Raw genomic sequence first — 17,928 nt, forward strand, 5'->3', positions numbered from 1 at the left:
ATGAACTCAATAACAATCGACTCGCCTCAAAAAGAAAAAACAGCTGAAAATTTATCGGGGCTTCGTTCTCCCTTAATATTGGACACTCAATCATCCTTGAAAAATCTTAATTTTTTTGATCCCGATTCATCTAATAATAGTAAGTTTACTACTATTCAAAATCTTGAAACAACAGCATTTTCATCTGACGACAACAGAAGTACATATGTGAATTCGGAATTTTTGTCGGAAAATGGATACGAAAAAGAAGATGATCAAATTAGCTTACAAGATGATAACGAATCGAATTATGATCTTGATATCACACATAGCAAAACAAATTCTCAAACTTCTCTTGTTGCTCGAAAGGAAGAAACAGCAAAAAGCCTGCCAAACTCAATTCCTACCACACCTTCTTCTGTTGCCCCCCCCGAACAACCTTTATCAGCCACTTCTCAGTATTCTGTCAATGTGGTAACTACAGGGAATTCGCCTGTAATATCTTCATATTCTTTGGAAAACTGTTCCTTTAGTGAACTTAAAAACATTTTAAGTGAGAAGCTCATTCAGTTATCACAAGTGCAACATCAAAACTCTCAATTATGGACATTAGTAAATAAACAACGAACAATGATTTTTGATCTCCAAAGAGATTTTGATAATGCCGTCGACCAAAACGAAAAATTAGCTAAACAATTGGAAAGTTTAAAGACTACGAAAGAGCAATCTAACTCAGAGTTAAATAGCATTGAAAATAACAATAGCTCTAAAAATTCTGCTTTAAATAAAACCTCATCTTTATCGTCGACAACGTTTAAAATTTCTCGAAAACCTAGTAAAAATGAAATATTTTCGTCGGTCGCCGAAGTTTCAAATATCTTAAGAGACAACAATACCAATACCTCCAATAGTTTTGAAGAAGAAAAATCAAAGAAGATATCATCTTCAGCTTTGTCTCTAATAAAAACTGGGTCAAAAAGTACATTTGATGATCAGTTTCAAGTCAGTTGTGAAAATAATGAAGATGTTGCAGGTAACTGCGCAATTCAAGAAAATAATCCATATATTGAAACGCGTTTGCAGAGTACTGATTCGCAATTTCCTAACCTTTCAAGTACAAATTTACCAACAATAAAACACCGACCTCCCCCTATTATGGTTCCATCAGAACCTGATACTAAATCGGTTTTGTCTGCCACTGTTAATGAGTCAACAAACAGTGAAACTAATAAAACACTAAATCTATCAGTAACCCCTTTGAGATCACCGTCTTTAGAATCAATGGTTTCATCGCCTAGTATTTCCAAAACTCCGCAATCCTCTGTCAATCCAAAGAGTCCATTTGATTTTTCTGCGCACACTTTATCTACAGAAGAAGAAACTTTAAGCAACCAAGTATCTCCGCGCCGTTCCAATTCCTCGGTTCAAAGATCACCTGTTTTATACGTACAACCAGAAAATATATCCACTATTTCTCTTGAAATAAGCACACTTATAGGGAAGATTAAGCCTATTTACAGATCTCGTCGTGAAGATCCGATTGCTATAATTAGTGCTTTAGACCGAGACTCTGGAAAAGAACTGTGGAAGATTATGAAAGATTACACTGCTCTTCAAGCTCTTGACAATATCATTCGACCATCTATGCATTCATTTAACTTGCCTAAGCTTCCAGAAAAATCCATGTTTCAATCCCATGCTCCCACTCGTGTGGACGCTCGCAAAGTAGCTCTTGAATCATATTTTTCTTTTTTGCTTTCAACAAAAATATCCTTGCCGGTTGCAAATGTATTATGTGAATTTCTTTCGACAGATGCGATAGATCCAATGGATATTCCAGATAATCTATCTCGATATGAAGGGTATTTAACTAAACGCGGGAAAAAAATTAAGGTTTGGAAAGTCAGATACTTCGTTATTGAGGATGATTTGTTAAATTATTATGATAAACCTGGTGGAGAGCTTCAAGGCTCTATATCGTTACAAAATGCTAAAATTGGAAGACAAGCTAAGAATGAAAATGATTTAAATCCTGAAGAGTCAGTTGAGAAGGCTTTTCGGCACGCATTTCTTATTTTGGAGCACAAAAAGAAGAGCTATATTCGTCATGTGTTATGCGCTGAATCAGATGAAGATAGAGATCGTTGGATTAAGGCTCTTTTTGAAGCAATTGCTGAATATACTAATTCTTCTCTGACTAGTTCAATGCCTTTCACACCTACTACAAACAATGCACTTTTCAACACTTCACAAACAGTATTGGAAGAACTAACTTCTCCAACACATCGAATTGGAAAATTAGACGAAAATTCTAGACTATCGAATATCCCTCCTCCTTGCATCAATGGCACAACTTCGACCAACAGTCCTATATCACCAATATCCGTTACCCAATTAGTTACCAAAAGTATTCCTAATAAAAATACTTTATCATCAACAAAGTTGACAGATTCATCCAGCAAAATTAGCAATGAGTCATCGCTTTTTCATGATCTTCGGCCAACAGGAAGTGCTGCAACAACTCACAGCGTAAATAGCGCTAGCAACACAAATTTAATGGATCCTATTGATTTAATTGTAGATGCTGATGAGACAGATAATTTTAAAGACGGCAAAAAACCAAAAAAGAAAAGTTTTTTTTCTTTTAGAAACAAAATAAATCCACCTACTACCGGATTAAGTTCATATGCCACCTCTGCTGTGAATTCGGACCATTCATTTAATGAATTTCAGTCAACTCCTTATTCTTCTGTTGAACAGCAATCCCTACCTTCAGCAAATTTTGATTCATGCTCACAACTACATTCTCAGACTCCTCTGTTAAGTCCTCGCCCTCAGCAACTCACTCCTCAGACTTCTCAAAATTTAAGTAATTATGAGAAAAATGTTCAAAAACATCTTAATAGTAATTTAGATGACTCATTTTCACATTCTACAGATACTTCTAACAGCGAGGAGATTCGAAGTTTAGATCATAATAACAATAAAGCAAATATTAATGGTTTGAATGATATTTCTAATTTCAGTTCGTCTTCAGCTTTGCCAGATGGGACATCAAAACGGATATTTGGAATTCCTTTAAATGAAGCAGTTCAACTTTCGTATAAAGATGTTCATCACTGCAGAGTTCCATCGATAGTTTATCGATGTATTGAATTACTTAAAGTTCGTGATGCTATATTTGAAGAAGGAATATTTAGACTCAGTGGCTCGACTGCAACTATTCGACTTTTGAAGGAAAGATTTAATAATGAATATGATGTGGACTTGGTGAACAGTGATATCTATTACGATATACATGCTGTTGCAGGTTTGTTAAAACTTTATCTACGTGAAATACCCACTTTAATATTGTCTTCATATCTTGCACCAGAGTTTCGGGATGCCGTTGAAATCCCTAATGTTACAACTAAAATTCTTAAACTTAAATCACTAGTTCAAGAACTTCCCCGTGAAAATAGAGATCTACTGTGTGTTTTATGCTCACTTCTCACCGAGGTCATTGCTCATCAAGATATAAATAAGATGAACTTAAGGAATGTTGGCATCGTATTTGCATTGACATTAAATATATCATCTTCTGTTCTTACGTCTTTCTTGACCGATTTCGATTCTATTTTTGGTGATGCAGCTCCTGATGAAACAAAGGCAAGAGAATTTGTTGAATTTCCATCTCATACAGAAATGCTATAGTTGATAATAAAGATACAGGCACACATTGACATTTAAACATTAAAAAATCAAATTTACAGAATATTAGAAGAGTTAATCTCTCCAGTAGTTTTTCTCAAAGTTTCTTTTAGCTGTCTTTTTTTCAAAACGTTTTCAATAAAAACTTCACCTGCCTTATAAGATGATCTTACCAATGGACCACTTGCACAGTAGATAAAGCCCATGTCCATGGCCCGTTTCTTCCAATAATTAAATTTATCTGGAGATATGTATTCCACAACCTTTAAATGTCGCTTCGTAGGTCTCATATACTGCCCAAAAGTGACTATGTCGCAATTAGCAATTTCTCTCAATTTCTTCAAAGCATCATCAATTTGTTCGTCAGTTTCACCAAACCCAAGCATTATTGAAGTTTTTGTGATTACATTAGGGTTAGACTCTTTGGCGTATTTAAGAACACCTAGAGATTGTTGAAAAGTAGCGCGTCTATCACGAACATAAGGCGTTAAATCCTCAACAGTTTCCAAGTTATGAGCAAAGACATCTAGCCCACTATTCGCCATTAAAGATATCATGTTTTTATCACCACGAAAATCACCAGTTAGACATTCAACCAAAATGTGAGGAGCCTTTGATTTAATTCTTTTAACGGTATCAGCAAAATGATGAGCTCCACCATCAATCAAGTCATCACGATCTACCGTTGTCAAAACCACATAACCCAACCCCCATTTTGCAATTGCAACAGCCGTGTTTTCTGGTTCCTGAGGATCCAGAGGAGGGGGTGTACGGTTTGTTTTAACGGAACAAAAACGACATCCTCGAGTGCATGTATCACCCATCAACATAATAGTCGCAGTTGCTTTAGACTTATCTTTTCCTCCCCAGCATTCTCCAATGTTAGGGCAACGTGCCTCTTCACAAACTGTATGAAGTTTAAGGTCACGAACATCATCTTTAAGTTTACTGAAATTTGATCCTTTAGGAATCTGTGTTTTGAGCCAAGAGGGAAGTTTAACATGTTCTGCTGGTTGAGAAGCTGCTACTGGATCAATGCTCATTAAATCATCTTGGTTGATTCGACCGCGAAGAAAATCATCAAAACTGGGGCCTTTATTCAGTGTATCAGTGAATCGAGTTCGACGTCTTTTTAATTTTTGATTCTCAGTTGTTTCTGAAAAACTGACGGCAGAATCGAGTGAGCTATTTTTATTTGAATTACCAGAGTTGTTTATTTGATCCAATGATAAATCTTTGTGACCTTTTGACAGCGTGGCAAGAGTTCTAATGGAAAAATTAACTTCATGGATCTTATAGTAGACCCCTTCCGGCGAAAAAATAGTTGTTGAAATGAGTTTTCTTGACATAGTAAGTAAATATTTTTTTTGGTGTGTTTTTGTAAAAGGTAAAATAAAACCAGTTAAGAGAATTTATGGGGAAGTTTTTAATTGTAAGAAAAAATATTAAGGAATGCACGGGTTTTCCCGTGCTATAAAAAACCGGGTTTAGTAGAACCCTAAACTGATACTAGACCTAATTAGTTTGGTCATAACCAATTAACAGGTTTGTATACCATATATTTGCAAAACATTACTAACACCAACAATTTTTTAACTGGAAAACCATTTAAAGGTCTTTGTATCTCGATTAAAGATGACAAGTTTGTGTAACTAAGCATATTTTTGTAACTGTAATTGTAATAAACATTATTTAATTTACTTCTGCTACTAGTGGTTAAATGCAGTTGCAGATATGCCTTCAGGCTTGAGAATTAAATAAATAAACATTACCAAGAAGGTTTCATAATTCACTATTCATTATGCGTTATGCGTTATGCGTTATGCTTTATTTTTTTGAGGATATTAAAACTACCAGATCAAAAATTCTAGTATATTGATGTCAGAAATTTTGGAAACAAATAAAGAGAACAAAAGCTCTTCCTCTATACCTCCTGCTACTAATGTCAATTCTGAAATGATAAAACAATATACATTGGATAGCAAGAATAACAAAACCAAAACATATTCAAATCAATTATTATTAGAAATTGGAACAAAACTAATGGAATTTGAGGAATTGGAGCAGATTTCAAAAGTACAAGATTATAATGTTTTACCAGATGAAGCACTGGAGAATATTCTTAACGATTTTGGATATGCAAGAAAATGGTACAATAAATTAACTTGCCCAAACAGACAGTTTTTTCATTTTAATGATTATCAGGGTTCGACAGTTTACAAGACAAAAAAAGTTCATCAAGATGCTATTCAAAAGGAGATGAATTTTATTGTTGAACAATGGAAAGAACAAGACCATATACTTTTAACATCAAAAAAAAGAAACTGGTCGGTATGGATGTCAGAACCATTTTTTCATACCAAGAGGTACTCAATTATAATGACAAAAAAAAATCCTACTAATAAAAAAAAACTCAGCACATTGCATAAAAATGAAAATGAAAATGAAAATGAAAATGAAAATGAAAATGAAAATGAAAATGAAAATGAAAATGAAAATGAAAATGAAAATGAAAATGAAAATTGTAACTTAGAAAATGGCATAAATTTTCAACTAAACGTTCCAATCACCCTAACAATTGCTTCCAATCGTGGCTCAAAACATTTTGGAAACGATTCTGTGAAAAAGCATTTGTCTGGTAAATTTTTGAGGCGTCCCGGATTAGATGCATCAGGACCTTCTCTAGTTAATCCAACTTTTCTTGGTCCTTACCAAAATACAACAGATGCTACTGATAAACAAGTTACACAAATCATAGAAGACCTTCCAAATCTTTCTTTTTATTTTGAAAATTAATTTAATCATTAAAAAAGCCTGCCAACCCCTTTACATGTTGGACAAGTACTTTCCATTAATAAATCCCATACCACACCTTTTCCACGACATCTCCCACATAAAATTCCACCTATCCGTGGATCACCTGGCTGAACAACAATTGGAGAGGGTCCATACCTAATTGTAGGATCACGGGAAGGTTGAGACGTCCACGGTGAAAAAGACGAGGTATTCGAATATGATTGGTATATATTCGCATGCTGACGAGCAAATCGTGCGTAACAGTCTTGGCATGATAAACCATTTTTAATTTTAATACCAGTATTATTGCATTTAGGGCACCAATACCCTGGAGGATAGGCCCATGGAACTCTTGATTTTTGTGGCTTTTGAAATTGTTGTGATTCCTGATGACTATCAAATGTTACATTATTGCTTGAACCTCCATGGTATGGAATATTTGAAGGATTAGAGGGTCTTTGTAAAGGCCTTCTAGGTATTGGTGGAGGTAAATTTGTATCTTGAGAAGAAGCAGAAGAGGCCCTTTCAAACTGTTGATTTAATGCAACAAAAGGCCTTTGGAAGTTTGCATCAGCCGTTACCTCTGTATTTCCATTTGCAACTTCACTGTAGGGAGGTGGTGGATCATCTGGAACAGACTCCCTTAAATCCTCATTTATGTAAGCGTTAGGTTCTCTGTTATTTGTATTGTTCTGTCTTGAAATGTTTTGTGAATTTGCCATAACTAAACTTTTAACAATAAATTGGAAGTGCTCAGCTTATTAGTTTTAATAACTTAAAGATTACGTTAATGAATGAAAAATTAAAAATAATTTAATATTCAATATACCAATCAAATTAAAATAGGAATGATTTTATGTTTGTCTATTTTAATTTTTATTTATATTTATATTTACATAAGTAAATATTAATGTAACATAAAGTTAGCTTATATTTGAGAAATGGTATGTAGGAGACAGCAAGAGGGGCTAGTCTTTTTAATCTTATCTGACAAATCACTTTTTTTGTAACCCTTACCCGAATACTATTTAATTATTTAATTTATTTTCAACTTTTTGTTACATAATTGATCTGTAACAATATGTAAAGAGGTCCTACATTCAAAATAGTGAAAGCCAGATGAAGTTAACTTCTATTAGTGCAAATTTCTACTAACATTATCTTTTTTATTACTGTAATATTGTTCTGTGGATATGTTCTCATTGTAAAATATGCTAAAAAACACTTTAAATTTTGATGCTTCAGAAGCTTTCGGAAGCGATTCTAATTTTAATTCTAAATTTTCTAAAAATTTAGATAAATCAAAAGCTCATGGCATAACAGCATCAGTTCCCCATAGAATATCACGTCGTTCTATATCTAGACATCCACCAACAGGGTCTATTGAGTCGTATGTTGACGTTTTAACATTACTAGAAACATTTCTTGGTCCAGATATTTGTGAAGTAAGTATTGAAATTTTTGATTTTTGGATAACTGAAATAATTTAACAATTGATAGAATAACAGTAACTCTAAAGATCAGGAAGGTATTTTAGGCCTTGAAACTGTTTTTATTGATAATCTATTTCAATTTAATTGCACTTGTAATTTTTCATCGTTATATTATTTGACGAATGATTATAAAAACGGCATTGCATTTAAAGATCCTCAAGAAAAACTTAAACTTCTTATCGATTCAAAGTCCTCTAAACCCTTTTTTTCAAAGTTTGATGAATTTCATCATGATCTGAAGTTTTCAGATAAAAACTTAGATTTTTTGGAAGGATACTTAGTCTCTTTTTATGAGAGCCTCAATTCTCTTTCTTCTGATATGGAAACTTTAGAAGCACGGTCACGTTCACTTAATCAAAAATTAATTGTTTTTCAGAATACCGAAAAAAAACTTGCCCCTATAGTTGAAGCTCTTATTATACCTCCCTCCATTGTACGGCAAATATCCGATGGTGAGGTATCCTTACAGTGGCTTTTAGCTCTTAAATACATATTGCAACGTCATAATGAGCTGGAAATTATGCTTAAGGAACGTGGTGGATTTGTTGCAATAAAAGCTGCTGAGCAACAACTCTCGGTAATATCAAGAAAGGCAGTGGAGCGAATCCGAGACTTTTTGGGTTCCAAAATTAAAGCCCTTCGTGTTTTCGGTGTAAATTCGCAGGCTATACAAAAAGATTTATTAATGTTTCGAGACCTTTATACCTTTTTAAAAATTCAACATTCAAGCTTAGCAAAAGATATACTTAAAGCATACATTAACACGATGTCATGGTATTACTTTAGTTACTTTTATCGATATACAAAATCTTTGGAGAAAATAAACATTCATCATTTTCAGAAAAATGTTTTGCTTGGATCTGATGAAGGAAGCAAAAGAGGATTGCTTTTTTCTAGGTCTACATTAAAGGACAAAACATTTATGCAAGTATTAATGGATTCTGTAAATTTGGGTAATCGTGCCAATATTATCAGCTCAGATGACCCTAGTGTTCTTCTGGCACATGTGGCGGAAAACAGTTCATTAAATGGAAACAATCACCTTTTATATTACATTGAGACTGGATTTCGAAGTCTCAACTTTGCGCTTTTAGACAATGTGACCGTTGAATATCAATTTCTTCAAGATTTTTTTGGACTTAAAGCAGGCGAAAGTGTTAATAAGGTTTTTGAATCCATTTTTCAAAAAACATTTTCATTGGGACAAGCATATACTAATGATATATTGACAAATGACTCATACGATGCATTTGGAATTTTGATATGTATTCGTCTTTGCCGAAAATTAGAATTTGAGCTTCAACATAGAAAGGTTCCAGTAATGGAAGACTACTTGAATCTACAACTTTTAAATCTATGGCCTAAATTTCAACTTGTTATGGATGCTCATTGTGAGTCACTTCATCGATCTTCGTCGAGATCATCCCTTCATTCATATATTTCGGATTCATCCACTGGTGATTCAAATGGAAGTTTAGGATCGGCTGCTCTTGTACCACACCCTCTCACCCAAGCATTTAGCAGCTTTCTTGCTGGAATCTTAACTCTTTGCGAAAATGAAGATAGTATCAGTGAGCCTGTTGCAAGATCGGTTTTACGATTGAGAAATGAATTTGAAAGTGTGTTAACAAAGCTTAGTACTTCCACTTTTTGTCCTAATGGACATGAAATTGGAAAAAGGCAAGGTTCTACTAAACAAGAAAAATTTTTATATAACAATTATTTTTTGGTTTCTACAATTCTAAGTGATTTAACGGGGCCTCTCGCAAATCAAGAAAAAGATCATTTTAAATTACTGACTCAAGCTTATGAACCAAATTAAATTATTTTACAACGAGAAGTTATATATGTCGTCGTTTTTTTTTATAAACTAGAGACTGAAAACTGCAATTAAATTTTTGTTAATCATTTCAATTTTAGTCGTCAAAAATGACAAATTTTGTATATTCACAGCACAATTAAATCAGGTACATAAATTAATTATTGAAAAAAGATAAATAACAATAATTAGGAACAACCCCAAAGAGGATAATAAAAGTCCGAATTTCCAAAATTTTTGAATACGCTTTTTATTTTTGATTAAGATATCTTCTTGTTTCGCCACCCAACTATTAATTTTCTCTAATTTTTTTGTCCTAGATTCGATCATGGCTTGTACGCTTTCAATTCTATACTCTAAAGAGTCAATTATAGTAAACCCAGTCATCTGCTCTCTTAAAGTTGAAAATTGCTTATTCACACTTAAAGCAGATCTTTCACTTTCTGAAATAAAAGAATACAACATTCTAATACATTGCCTATGCATTTCTCGAAGTTGAAATAACGAGAGCTGAAACTCTAAAATTTGTGACCTCAAACCCTCTTCAACACTTGCTACTTCAATTGACATAGATGTTGCCGAGATATGTGATTTTAAATCCGAAATTCCTTCAAGTAAGGATAAACGTTGCTTTACAGGGTTGCAATAGTGGTATAAATTAGCGATTGAAGTAGACAGAAAGCCCATATCCGAATTTTCTTCAGGAAAAAATGAAAATAAAGAAGAGTTGTCTGAATGAGGTTCTGGTGAATTTAAAGAAAAATAATTTGAGCCTTGTTTTTGTAAAGTCGGTTTCTTTATCTTTTGAATACTTGAATATAAAGCCTCACTTCTGTAAGATTTTTCCGTCGGAAATTTTGTTTTTGAAGATATTTCAACATTATTGGAAAAATTTGCCTCACAATTTTTAGGTAGATGTGGAACTCCATCAGATTTCAAAGGGAGAACATCCGAAACGACAGTATTTTTCTTTTTAACATGAACATTGAAAAAATCTTTATGGGAATTATCAAGTAAATTAGAAGGTTCGAATGATAAAGATTTTCGCCTTGAAATAGAACCGGGGACATCATCGGGAAAAAATGTCGATTTATTAAGTAATTGGTTAAAGCTAGGGGATGATATAGAAATATGTAATGGCTTCATATGTTGTTGTTGGTCATTTCGACTCTTATTATTTTCAACTGAAATTTGAGTTTTTTCATTTGAGTTTAATGTTATGTCATAATGCCTTAAACCTTTTGTGTTTCTATTAAAGGTATCGGTGACCATTGAGGGCTTGTTATTAAAAGAAGCAGAGCTAAATTCCTCGTGATTTTTCTCGCTAGATATTCGTTTAGATATAGAAGATGGTTCCAAAATATGAGAAGGAAATGAACCAAACTTTGAGGTATTTATAGATTCTGAAGCTGGTTTTGGCTTGCCTTTTATTTCAGAGTTTAATACCGTTGAATGACCATTTTGAAACTCGAATAAAGCGTTATTGGAGTTTAAATTTCCTCCGCTTGTTGATTTTAAATGTTTTCGATAAGGTTCCTCTCGGGCTTCTTTCATTGAACTAGATAAATTTAAAGAAGCTTGTAAAGATGGTGGCTTAAAAGATGATAGACTAGTAGGATTAGGATTTAAAACTGGTTTGTTAAAGTGAATTCCGGTTGAATTGTCAATTTCATGAATTAAGCTTACTGTTGCACCACCAGAAGAATCATTTAGTATAGAGTCCTTCTTAATATGACGACTTAATATGCTATTATCAGACAAATTTTGGTTTTTCTTTACCGTAGTATTATAATTTTCAACTAAAGTATTAACAAAAGAATCTTTTGGTGCAAAACCAGAAGAAGAGGCAACAACATTGGCAACTGGGGAAATTATGGAAGTGGAAGTAGGTGGTAAAGAAGAAGGGCAAGTAGAGGCACGAGTAACCGTAGCTGGTGCAGTTGCAGCGGCGGCAGCAGCGGCGGCATTAAAATGTTGATTTCTTGCAGCAGCAAATGTAGCAGCTAGTTCAGTGCCCATTATTGGATTATATGCTAAGGAACTAATGCCAATGGAGGATTTTGAGTCTAAATTATTATCATCAGATTCAACAGTAAGAGAAGATAAACTTTTGTGATTAGTGTGAGTGCTGTTTTCACCCGCTGAATTGTAATTATCTTCTGATGTATGTAAAGAGTTTAAATTATTAAAAAAAAGCTGTCTATGAGATGATTTTTCATCTATATAAGAATCTATCATTTTCCCGCCTAAGATATTAGGTGTGTTATCTAATTGTTGAAAGTTTCAACTTACATTTAAAAATAAGTTGAGTTAAGATCACAAAATTTCCTATTTATTTTGGGATAATTGTCCCCGCATTTAGGCTTTTGCGCCATATCGTACGGATAGCTCAGGTAGTTAGTTACATTTTTTGTTACTTTTGTGGCCTAGGCTGACATAAGGAAAGCCCCTACATTACTCTTGATTCATAGTGATAGTGAGAGGTATTTGGCTAAAAATTATCGAAGAGGGTCACAAGAGTTACAATTTAAGATATAAGTTTCTTGTCTCAACTCAGATAATTTATAGGACTAGATTTCAGTATGATGACAAAGCCCGGCTTGGTTGTAGGTTATTAATATAAACAAAATTATCTAAGGAGGAAGAGGCAAAGTTTCTATTTTGAAGAGTAGCATAATATAAACAAAAACAATAAGCCTTAATTCGATAGACTTGTTATTGCCGTGGATTGGTTCTATTGATAAGGCTGGTTTTGCAAATATGTGAAGTTTTACGATATTCAAATAGCTTTATAAAAGGTTTTATCATGTTCTGGTCAGTGAAAAAAATAACCTAATTTTATTTACAGATTTGATTTTTGGTCTTTTTGGATGGACCAATAATCTCAGGAAAGAATATTCGTTTTTTTCTTTTTTTAACTCACTATTTAAGTTAATAAAGCCCACTTTGACGACAATATGTGTTGTGTTTCTGGCATCAAATACTTATTAGTCTACGTTTCAGTCACCGAACATCAAAGATCTGATTGAATCATTTTCCAAAAAAAAAAAAAAAATAAACTTTGCATAATTTAATAATAATAATAATAACTGTAATGTTTGTTTTGCCATTTTTTATATACTAAAATACTATGAGAAAAGTATTAGCAAAGCTATGCACTTTCCAGTACTGCAATCTTCAAATCCTTATCAGCTTGAGCCAAGGTGAAATCATTATCATTGTCCATATTCAAATTATATGAAAGAAAATGAGTTAGAGATCTCTAGATTTAAGATGTCTTTTTCAACTTATTTGAGGTGAGCCCTTCTGTATTTGATAAAGGTTTCAAATGGTGAGAAGGGATCCATGATTCATCGTATCCTTTGTTACCAGGGTTAACACTTTTCTTCTTTTCTTGACTAACTTTTTTGGAGACATTTTGCTTTCTAGAAGTATTTAAAGAATCTTCAATGTATGGAACCAATGCAAAATAATAAATTGCAAATCCTATTGCTCCAATGGTAAGAGTAAAAATCAATTGAACAAATAAAAATTTTGGATCAAAAAAACTAACAGGTGCATCCGAAATAGTCACTTTCAAAGGCTTGTTTTCAATAACAACCACTTCCCCTTGAAGTCCAACGAAAAATGAAATAATAAGATCAAAATCTTCAGGTGGTAAATTGACCACTATTTTGGCATCAAATGTAGAATATTTTCCAGGTTCAATAGCTAAAGGGCCAATCTTCGAAGTTGTAAGATTAGCATATGGCATTTTTTCTCTTATACCTTTCTTATTATAATAGAATGACCCAAAATATCCAGCAATATGAATTGGTGTGTCGCCATTGTTCGTGAATTGAAATTGAACATTTGTTTCTTTGTCATTCACAAACTCGGGAAGATCTTTAGAGTTCTTCGTGTCAGGGAACACAACGTTAGTAATAATGCTTTCTGTTGTGGGAAGACCCGTTTTTTCAGTAGATGAATAAGCTAAAACTAACAAGGAAGAAAAAACGAAAAAATAAAATGATATCAATTTCATTTTATATTATATTATAATTAATATCAAATGATATTACCTCTTAAATAAATTAGGTTGTCAACACTCGAAATAATGACGAAAAAATAATTTGATTTAGACAATTTAAATTTAAATTTTGTTATGTTTAGGGTTTGGGTTTAGTTTGATTTTGGGCGTTTTGTAATATTTTCAAATCAATTCAATGATCATTGAAATTTTTGGAACATTAAAAAGTAATAAACAGTAACTTCTGATTAACAATCCCAAAAAATTTAAATTTAGAGTTGATGGGTTTAATGTTTAGAAGTAGGGTAACACTAAAAAAAATCGATCAAAATATTTTTCGGTTTTTTTTCTATTTTGATAAGATATTCCTTGCAAAACCAGCGGAATATCTGTTTTTCTTTCAATAGTTTCATTAGTTAAAGAAAATGAGGATTAGAATCGAATTTAAGTATGAAAAATTGTTACTCGATAAAATTTATTAAAAATAATTGCTCTAATATAAAAATATAAGCGGGGGTTTGGAGACTTTGTTTAACAACCGACGACATTTAGACTTAGATCTGGAATTTTCATATGATATTTTTACTATCAATGATTTAATAACATATTTAAAGCGTAATGAAATAGACCATACCAAAGAAGATATGTTTTTGCAAAATGAAACAATGTAAGCAAATTAAAAATTTAGACTGAAAATGTATTAACGTTTTAAAAGTCGACCAGGGATTTTGGTTCTCATCAATGATGCAGATTGGGAGTTGGTAGGCGAAGAAAAATATGAAATTCAACCCGGAGATAATATCATGTTTGCTTCAACTTTACATGGGGGTTAATAATCTTTGGAGTTGGTAGACTTTCTCGTAATGTGATTTCAACAGGAATCTAAATAAAAACAAATAGTTAAGGAATGAGATATTGGAAAAAATAAGTAACTACACGAAAAACTCCAAGCAATATGGCAGATATGAAATTTTTTTCAGCACTTAAATACCTTTATATAGATATAGATTATCTGGAGTATTGGGTATTTATTCCTCTAATCTCAACAATTTTATCGCTCTTATTTGTAGAATAAGAAATATTTTATTGCAGCTTCTGTTGGTCCTCCCAGAACCTCTTGGACAACAACAAATGAGATGTAGTACAATTTTGAAATTTTTTATTTAAACCAACTTGAGTGCATTGATAATATTACTAAATTCATTTTGCAGCATAGTGATTTCATTTCTTGATTTTCCAATATGAATGAGATCAATATCTGACCGAAAAAAGCCATTTTGAAGTAGTTATGTTTACGCTATGCTCAATCCAAATCATACTGTCATTTGTGTTTAACAAATATATTTTAAGTATTTGTTAACTTTGAAATTAAAAAAACAATAATCAGTTTTATTATTCGATTTCTGATATTTCAATAAAACTAATAATAATGGCGATGGTAGCAAATTTTACCAAAATGATTATTCCATTTACATGAGAATGAGTAAAAATAGTTTTTATTCATTTCAAATCATCAAATAACTTAAGAAAAATAGTCAACAACTTCATTAAATGATTCTTCAGGACTTATTTTTATTCTTGAAACAACGATTCTTCCATCTTTTAAAATCCAGTACGACCTTATGGCTCCTCTAGGAAACTTTTTTGCACCTAGCAACTCAATGAGCTTATAATTTGGGTCTGACAATAAAGGATAGTCAAGTTTTTGTTTAAGAGAAAAATTTTTTTGTGCATTTAAAGAATCGGCAGAAACACCGTAAATCTGCACCTTTTTTTCACTTAATCTTTTATAATTGTCCCTAAATCCACAAACTTGCTGTTTTTTTTTAAAAAAAAGGAATAAGAGTTAAACTTGTTTAAATGAAAATTATATTCATAGGTCGATTCTTACCCTAGTGCAACCTGGAGTACTTGCTCGAGGATAAACTGCAAAAATTTCCCAGCCATTAATAATTTTTATAAACATGATAAAAAATCCATACCAAAAATAACAATGTTAGAATGAGATTCAACTATATGCTTGAAATTGACATCGTTTCCATCTTGATCTTGAAGCACAATTTCAGGAAGCCTATCCCCAACTTGGAGAAATTTAATTGGTGTTGAATATGTTTTTTGTTTTTTATGTGATAGATCTGGTATTTTTATTTTGTCTTCACTAACAGTTGAAGATTCTTCAAATTCTCGTTTTAATTTTTTAGAAGTAGCAGCAATTCGTGTTGAGCGGCGAAGTGGTTTATTTATTTTCATGTTGTGAATTTGAAATTTGAAGTGTGTGCATCAAGTATTTTTTTCCATTGTAAAACTGGCTACTGATATTTCAAGAGATTTAAAAAAAAAATAGTGTGGAGAAGCGAAATGCAAGAGGGTGTGAAATAGCATTTTATGTTGGCCAGGATAAAGACATTCCTTTATGGTGGTAAAAAAGAGTTCCTATAAAGAACTGTGGTTTAACGCACTGCACTGCTCAACAAATGGTTACAAAATTAACATCCATCCAGGATCATCTACTTAGCATAATACTTTATGCCGCCATACTATTTGGCTATATAAGGATCTCTGCCTTTTTTTTTAAATAAACGCTTTTGCTTTTTTTTTTTTCATCAGATAATTTTGATTATATTTACGATCTAATTTGTTCTGTTTCTTTACATACTACGACCTAGTCCTATAAATTATATGAATTGAGACTATAGTCTTATCTTTTAAGTAATAAGCTCTAAACACACTCGTTCTACATTATACTACCGTTTTACTCTATTAGGTAATTCGTAGTTCGATATAGATTTTTCATCACCACCATAAATTTAATTCAAAAAATATCTTCTTAATATAATTATAAAAGGGCTTCCCACTCATTTTTTTCAACAGTGATTATGTCATCTTGGCCACAATAGTTATTTTTATTAGATGTTAGATGCTGACTAAATTTATGCTTAGGTATTTCTTTAACGAATACAAGTAATTGTTTGCTATAATTATAGCAAACAAACAACTCTATTTTTATTATAATATTAACATTGTATTTTTGTTACTTAAAATTATGAGTTTTCATTTTAAAAATAACTAGAATGGGTGATATTAATTTAAACACGAGCAACTTTAATAACAAAGAGGTTACGTTGGAAGAATGCAAGAAAATTGGAAATGATTTAGAAGATGTTGCCATCAATAAAAAAACAGAAAATTCAATGCTTGTTGACCCAAAGTATAGCAAAAGAAAAAATCCTCCTCCTCTTGGTATGACTTTATCGGCTTATAAACGCCAACTTAGACGTGAAAAACTTGAGGAAAAAAAGGAAGAATGGAATTTGAAGAAAAAAGAAAAACGAAGGGAAAAACAACTTGCAAAAAGAAGATTAAATCAAGAAAAAAATGACCTTGATGAGGAGTGTAATAACACAAAAAAACGTTTAATGGTTAGACATCATGTTGAACTTGATGTTATTATTGATTGTGGTTTTGATGAAATGATGAAGCCAGAGGTAAGTTTAATTAGCTATTATTGATTTGTTCTAATATTTTTTAGGAATTAAATTCGCTCGGATCACAAATTATTAGATGCTATTCTGACAACAAGAAATCGGAAAAATATGTAAATCTTAAACTTTCATCATTTAATAAATCTTTAAAAGAGCGGTTTACCACGGTAATGAGAAATCAGCATTTACAATGGAAAAACATTGAAATCCTAGAAGAAGAGTATCATTTCCCGAACGATCCAGAAGATCTTAAAAATTGGGTATACCTTTCTTCCGACTCATCTAATTTAATTGAAACCTTAGAACCTCACAGGACCTATATAATAGGTGGAATTGTTGACAAGGGAAGATACAAAAATTTGTGTAAGGATAAAGCAGAAAAACAAGGCATTCAAACTGGAAGGCTTCCTATAGATGAATTCATTAAAATTTCTGGACGTCGTGTTCTCACTACAAATCATGTTTTTGAAATCCTTCTTCAATGGCTGGTAACCAAAGATTGGAAACTAGCCTTTGAAAATGTGATTCCACCAAGAAAACTGCTTTCAAATGTGCACCAAGATAACACAAGTAAAAAACCACAGTTAGAAAGCAATCAAATTGCTGAAAATTCTAGTTAAAAATTTGAAATAAATTATAATATAATATAAAAAGCAAAAT

At 32.2% G+C, this 17,928-nt stretch overlaps 6 protein-coding genes across 6 annotated transcripts; 3 read left to right on the forward strand and 3 right to left on the reverse strand.

The window, feature by feature from the left end:
* Positions 1-3,672, forward strand: SAPINGB_P003317 (uncharacterized protein; the record flags this gene model as incomplete). Its single annotated transcript, XM_031998035.1, has 1 exon — positions 1-3,672. The coding sequence occupies one exon, from the start codon at positions 1-3 to the stop codon at positions 3,670-3,672; it is 3,672 nt and encodes a 1,223-aa protein (XP_031853926.1).
* A 53-nt stretch (positions 3,673-3,725) lies between these two features.
* On the reverse strand, positions 3,726-5,018 carry SAPINGB_P003318 (uncharacterized protein; the record flags this gene model as incomplete). Its single annotated transcript, XM_031998036.1, has 1 exon — positions 3,726-5,018. One exon carries the CDS (start codon positions 5,016-5,018, stop codon positions 3,726-3,728), a length of 1,293 nt encoding a protein of 430 aa, XP_031853927.1.
* A 1,664-nt stretch (positions 5,019-6,682) lies between these two features.
* Positions 6,683-9,780, forward strand: SAPINGB_P003319 (uncharacterized protein; the record flags this gene model as incomplete). Its single annotated transcript, XM_031998037.1, has 4 exons — positions 6,683-6,718; positions 6,782-6,893; positions 7,762-7,910; positions 7,966-9,780. 4 exons carry the CDS (start codon positions 6,683-6,685, stop codon positions 9,778-9,780), a joined length of 2,112 nt encoding a protein of 703 aa, XP_031853928.1.
* Positions 9,781-11,371: 1,591 nt separating this feature from the next.
* SAPINGB_P003320 (uncharacterized protein) lies at positions 11,372-11,796 on the reverse strand (the record flags this gene model as incomplete). The annotated part of the gene is made up of 2 exons (XM_031998038.1): positions 11,372-11,386; positions 11,464-11,796. The coding sequence occupies 2 exons, from the start codon at positions 11,794-11,796 to the stop codon at positions 11,372-11,374; spliced, it is 348 nt and encodes a 115-aa protein (XP_031853929.1).
* A 1,249-nt stretch (positions 11,797-13,045) lies between these two features.
* SAPINGB_P003321 (uncharacterized protein) lies at positions 13,046-13,531 on the reverse strand (the record flags this gene model as incomplete). Its single annotated transcript, XM_031998039.1, has 1 exon — positions 13,046-13,531. One exon carries the CDS (start codon positions 13,529-13,531, stop codon positions 13,046-13,048), a length of 486 nt encoding a protein of 161 aa, XP_031853930.1.
* A 3,671-nt stretch (positions 13,532-17,202) lies between these two features.
* SAPINGB_P003322 (uncharacterized protein) lies at positions 17,203-17,888 on the forward strand (the record flags this gene model as incomplete). The annotated part of the gene is made up of 2 exons (XM_031998040.1): positions 17,203-17,271; positions 17,316-17,888. 2 exons carry the CDS (start codon positions 17,203-17,205, stop codon positions 17,886-17,888), a joined length of 642 nt encoding a protein of 213 aa, XP_031853931.1.
* Positions 17,889-17,928: the final 40 nt, after the last annotated feature.

The sequence above is a fragment of the Magnusiomyces paraingens genome (genome assembly GCF_902498895.1).
Source record: "Magnusiomyces paraingens strain CBS 517.90 genome assembly, contig: contig3, whole genome shotgun sequence".
NCBI lineage: Eukaryota > Fungi > Ascomycota > Dipodascomycetes > Dipodascales > Dipodascaceae > Magnusiomyces > Magnusiomyces paraingens.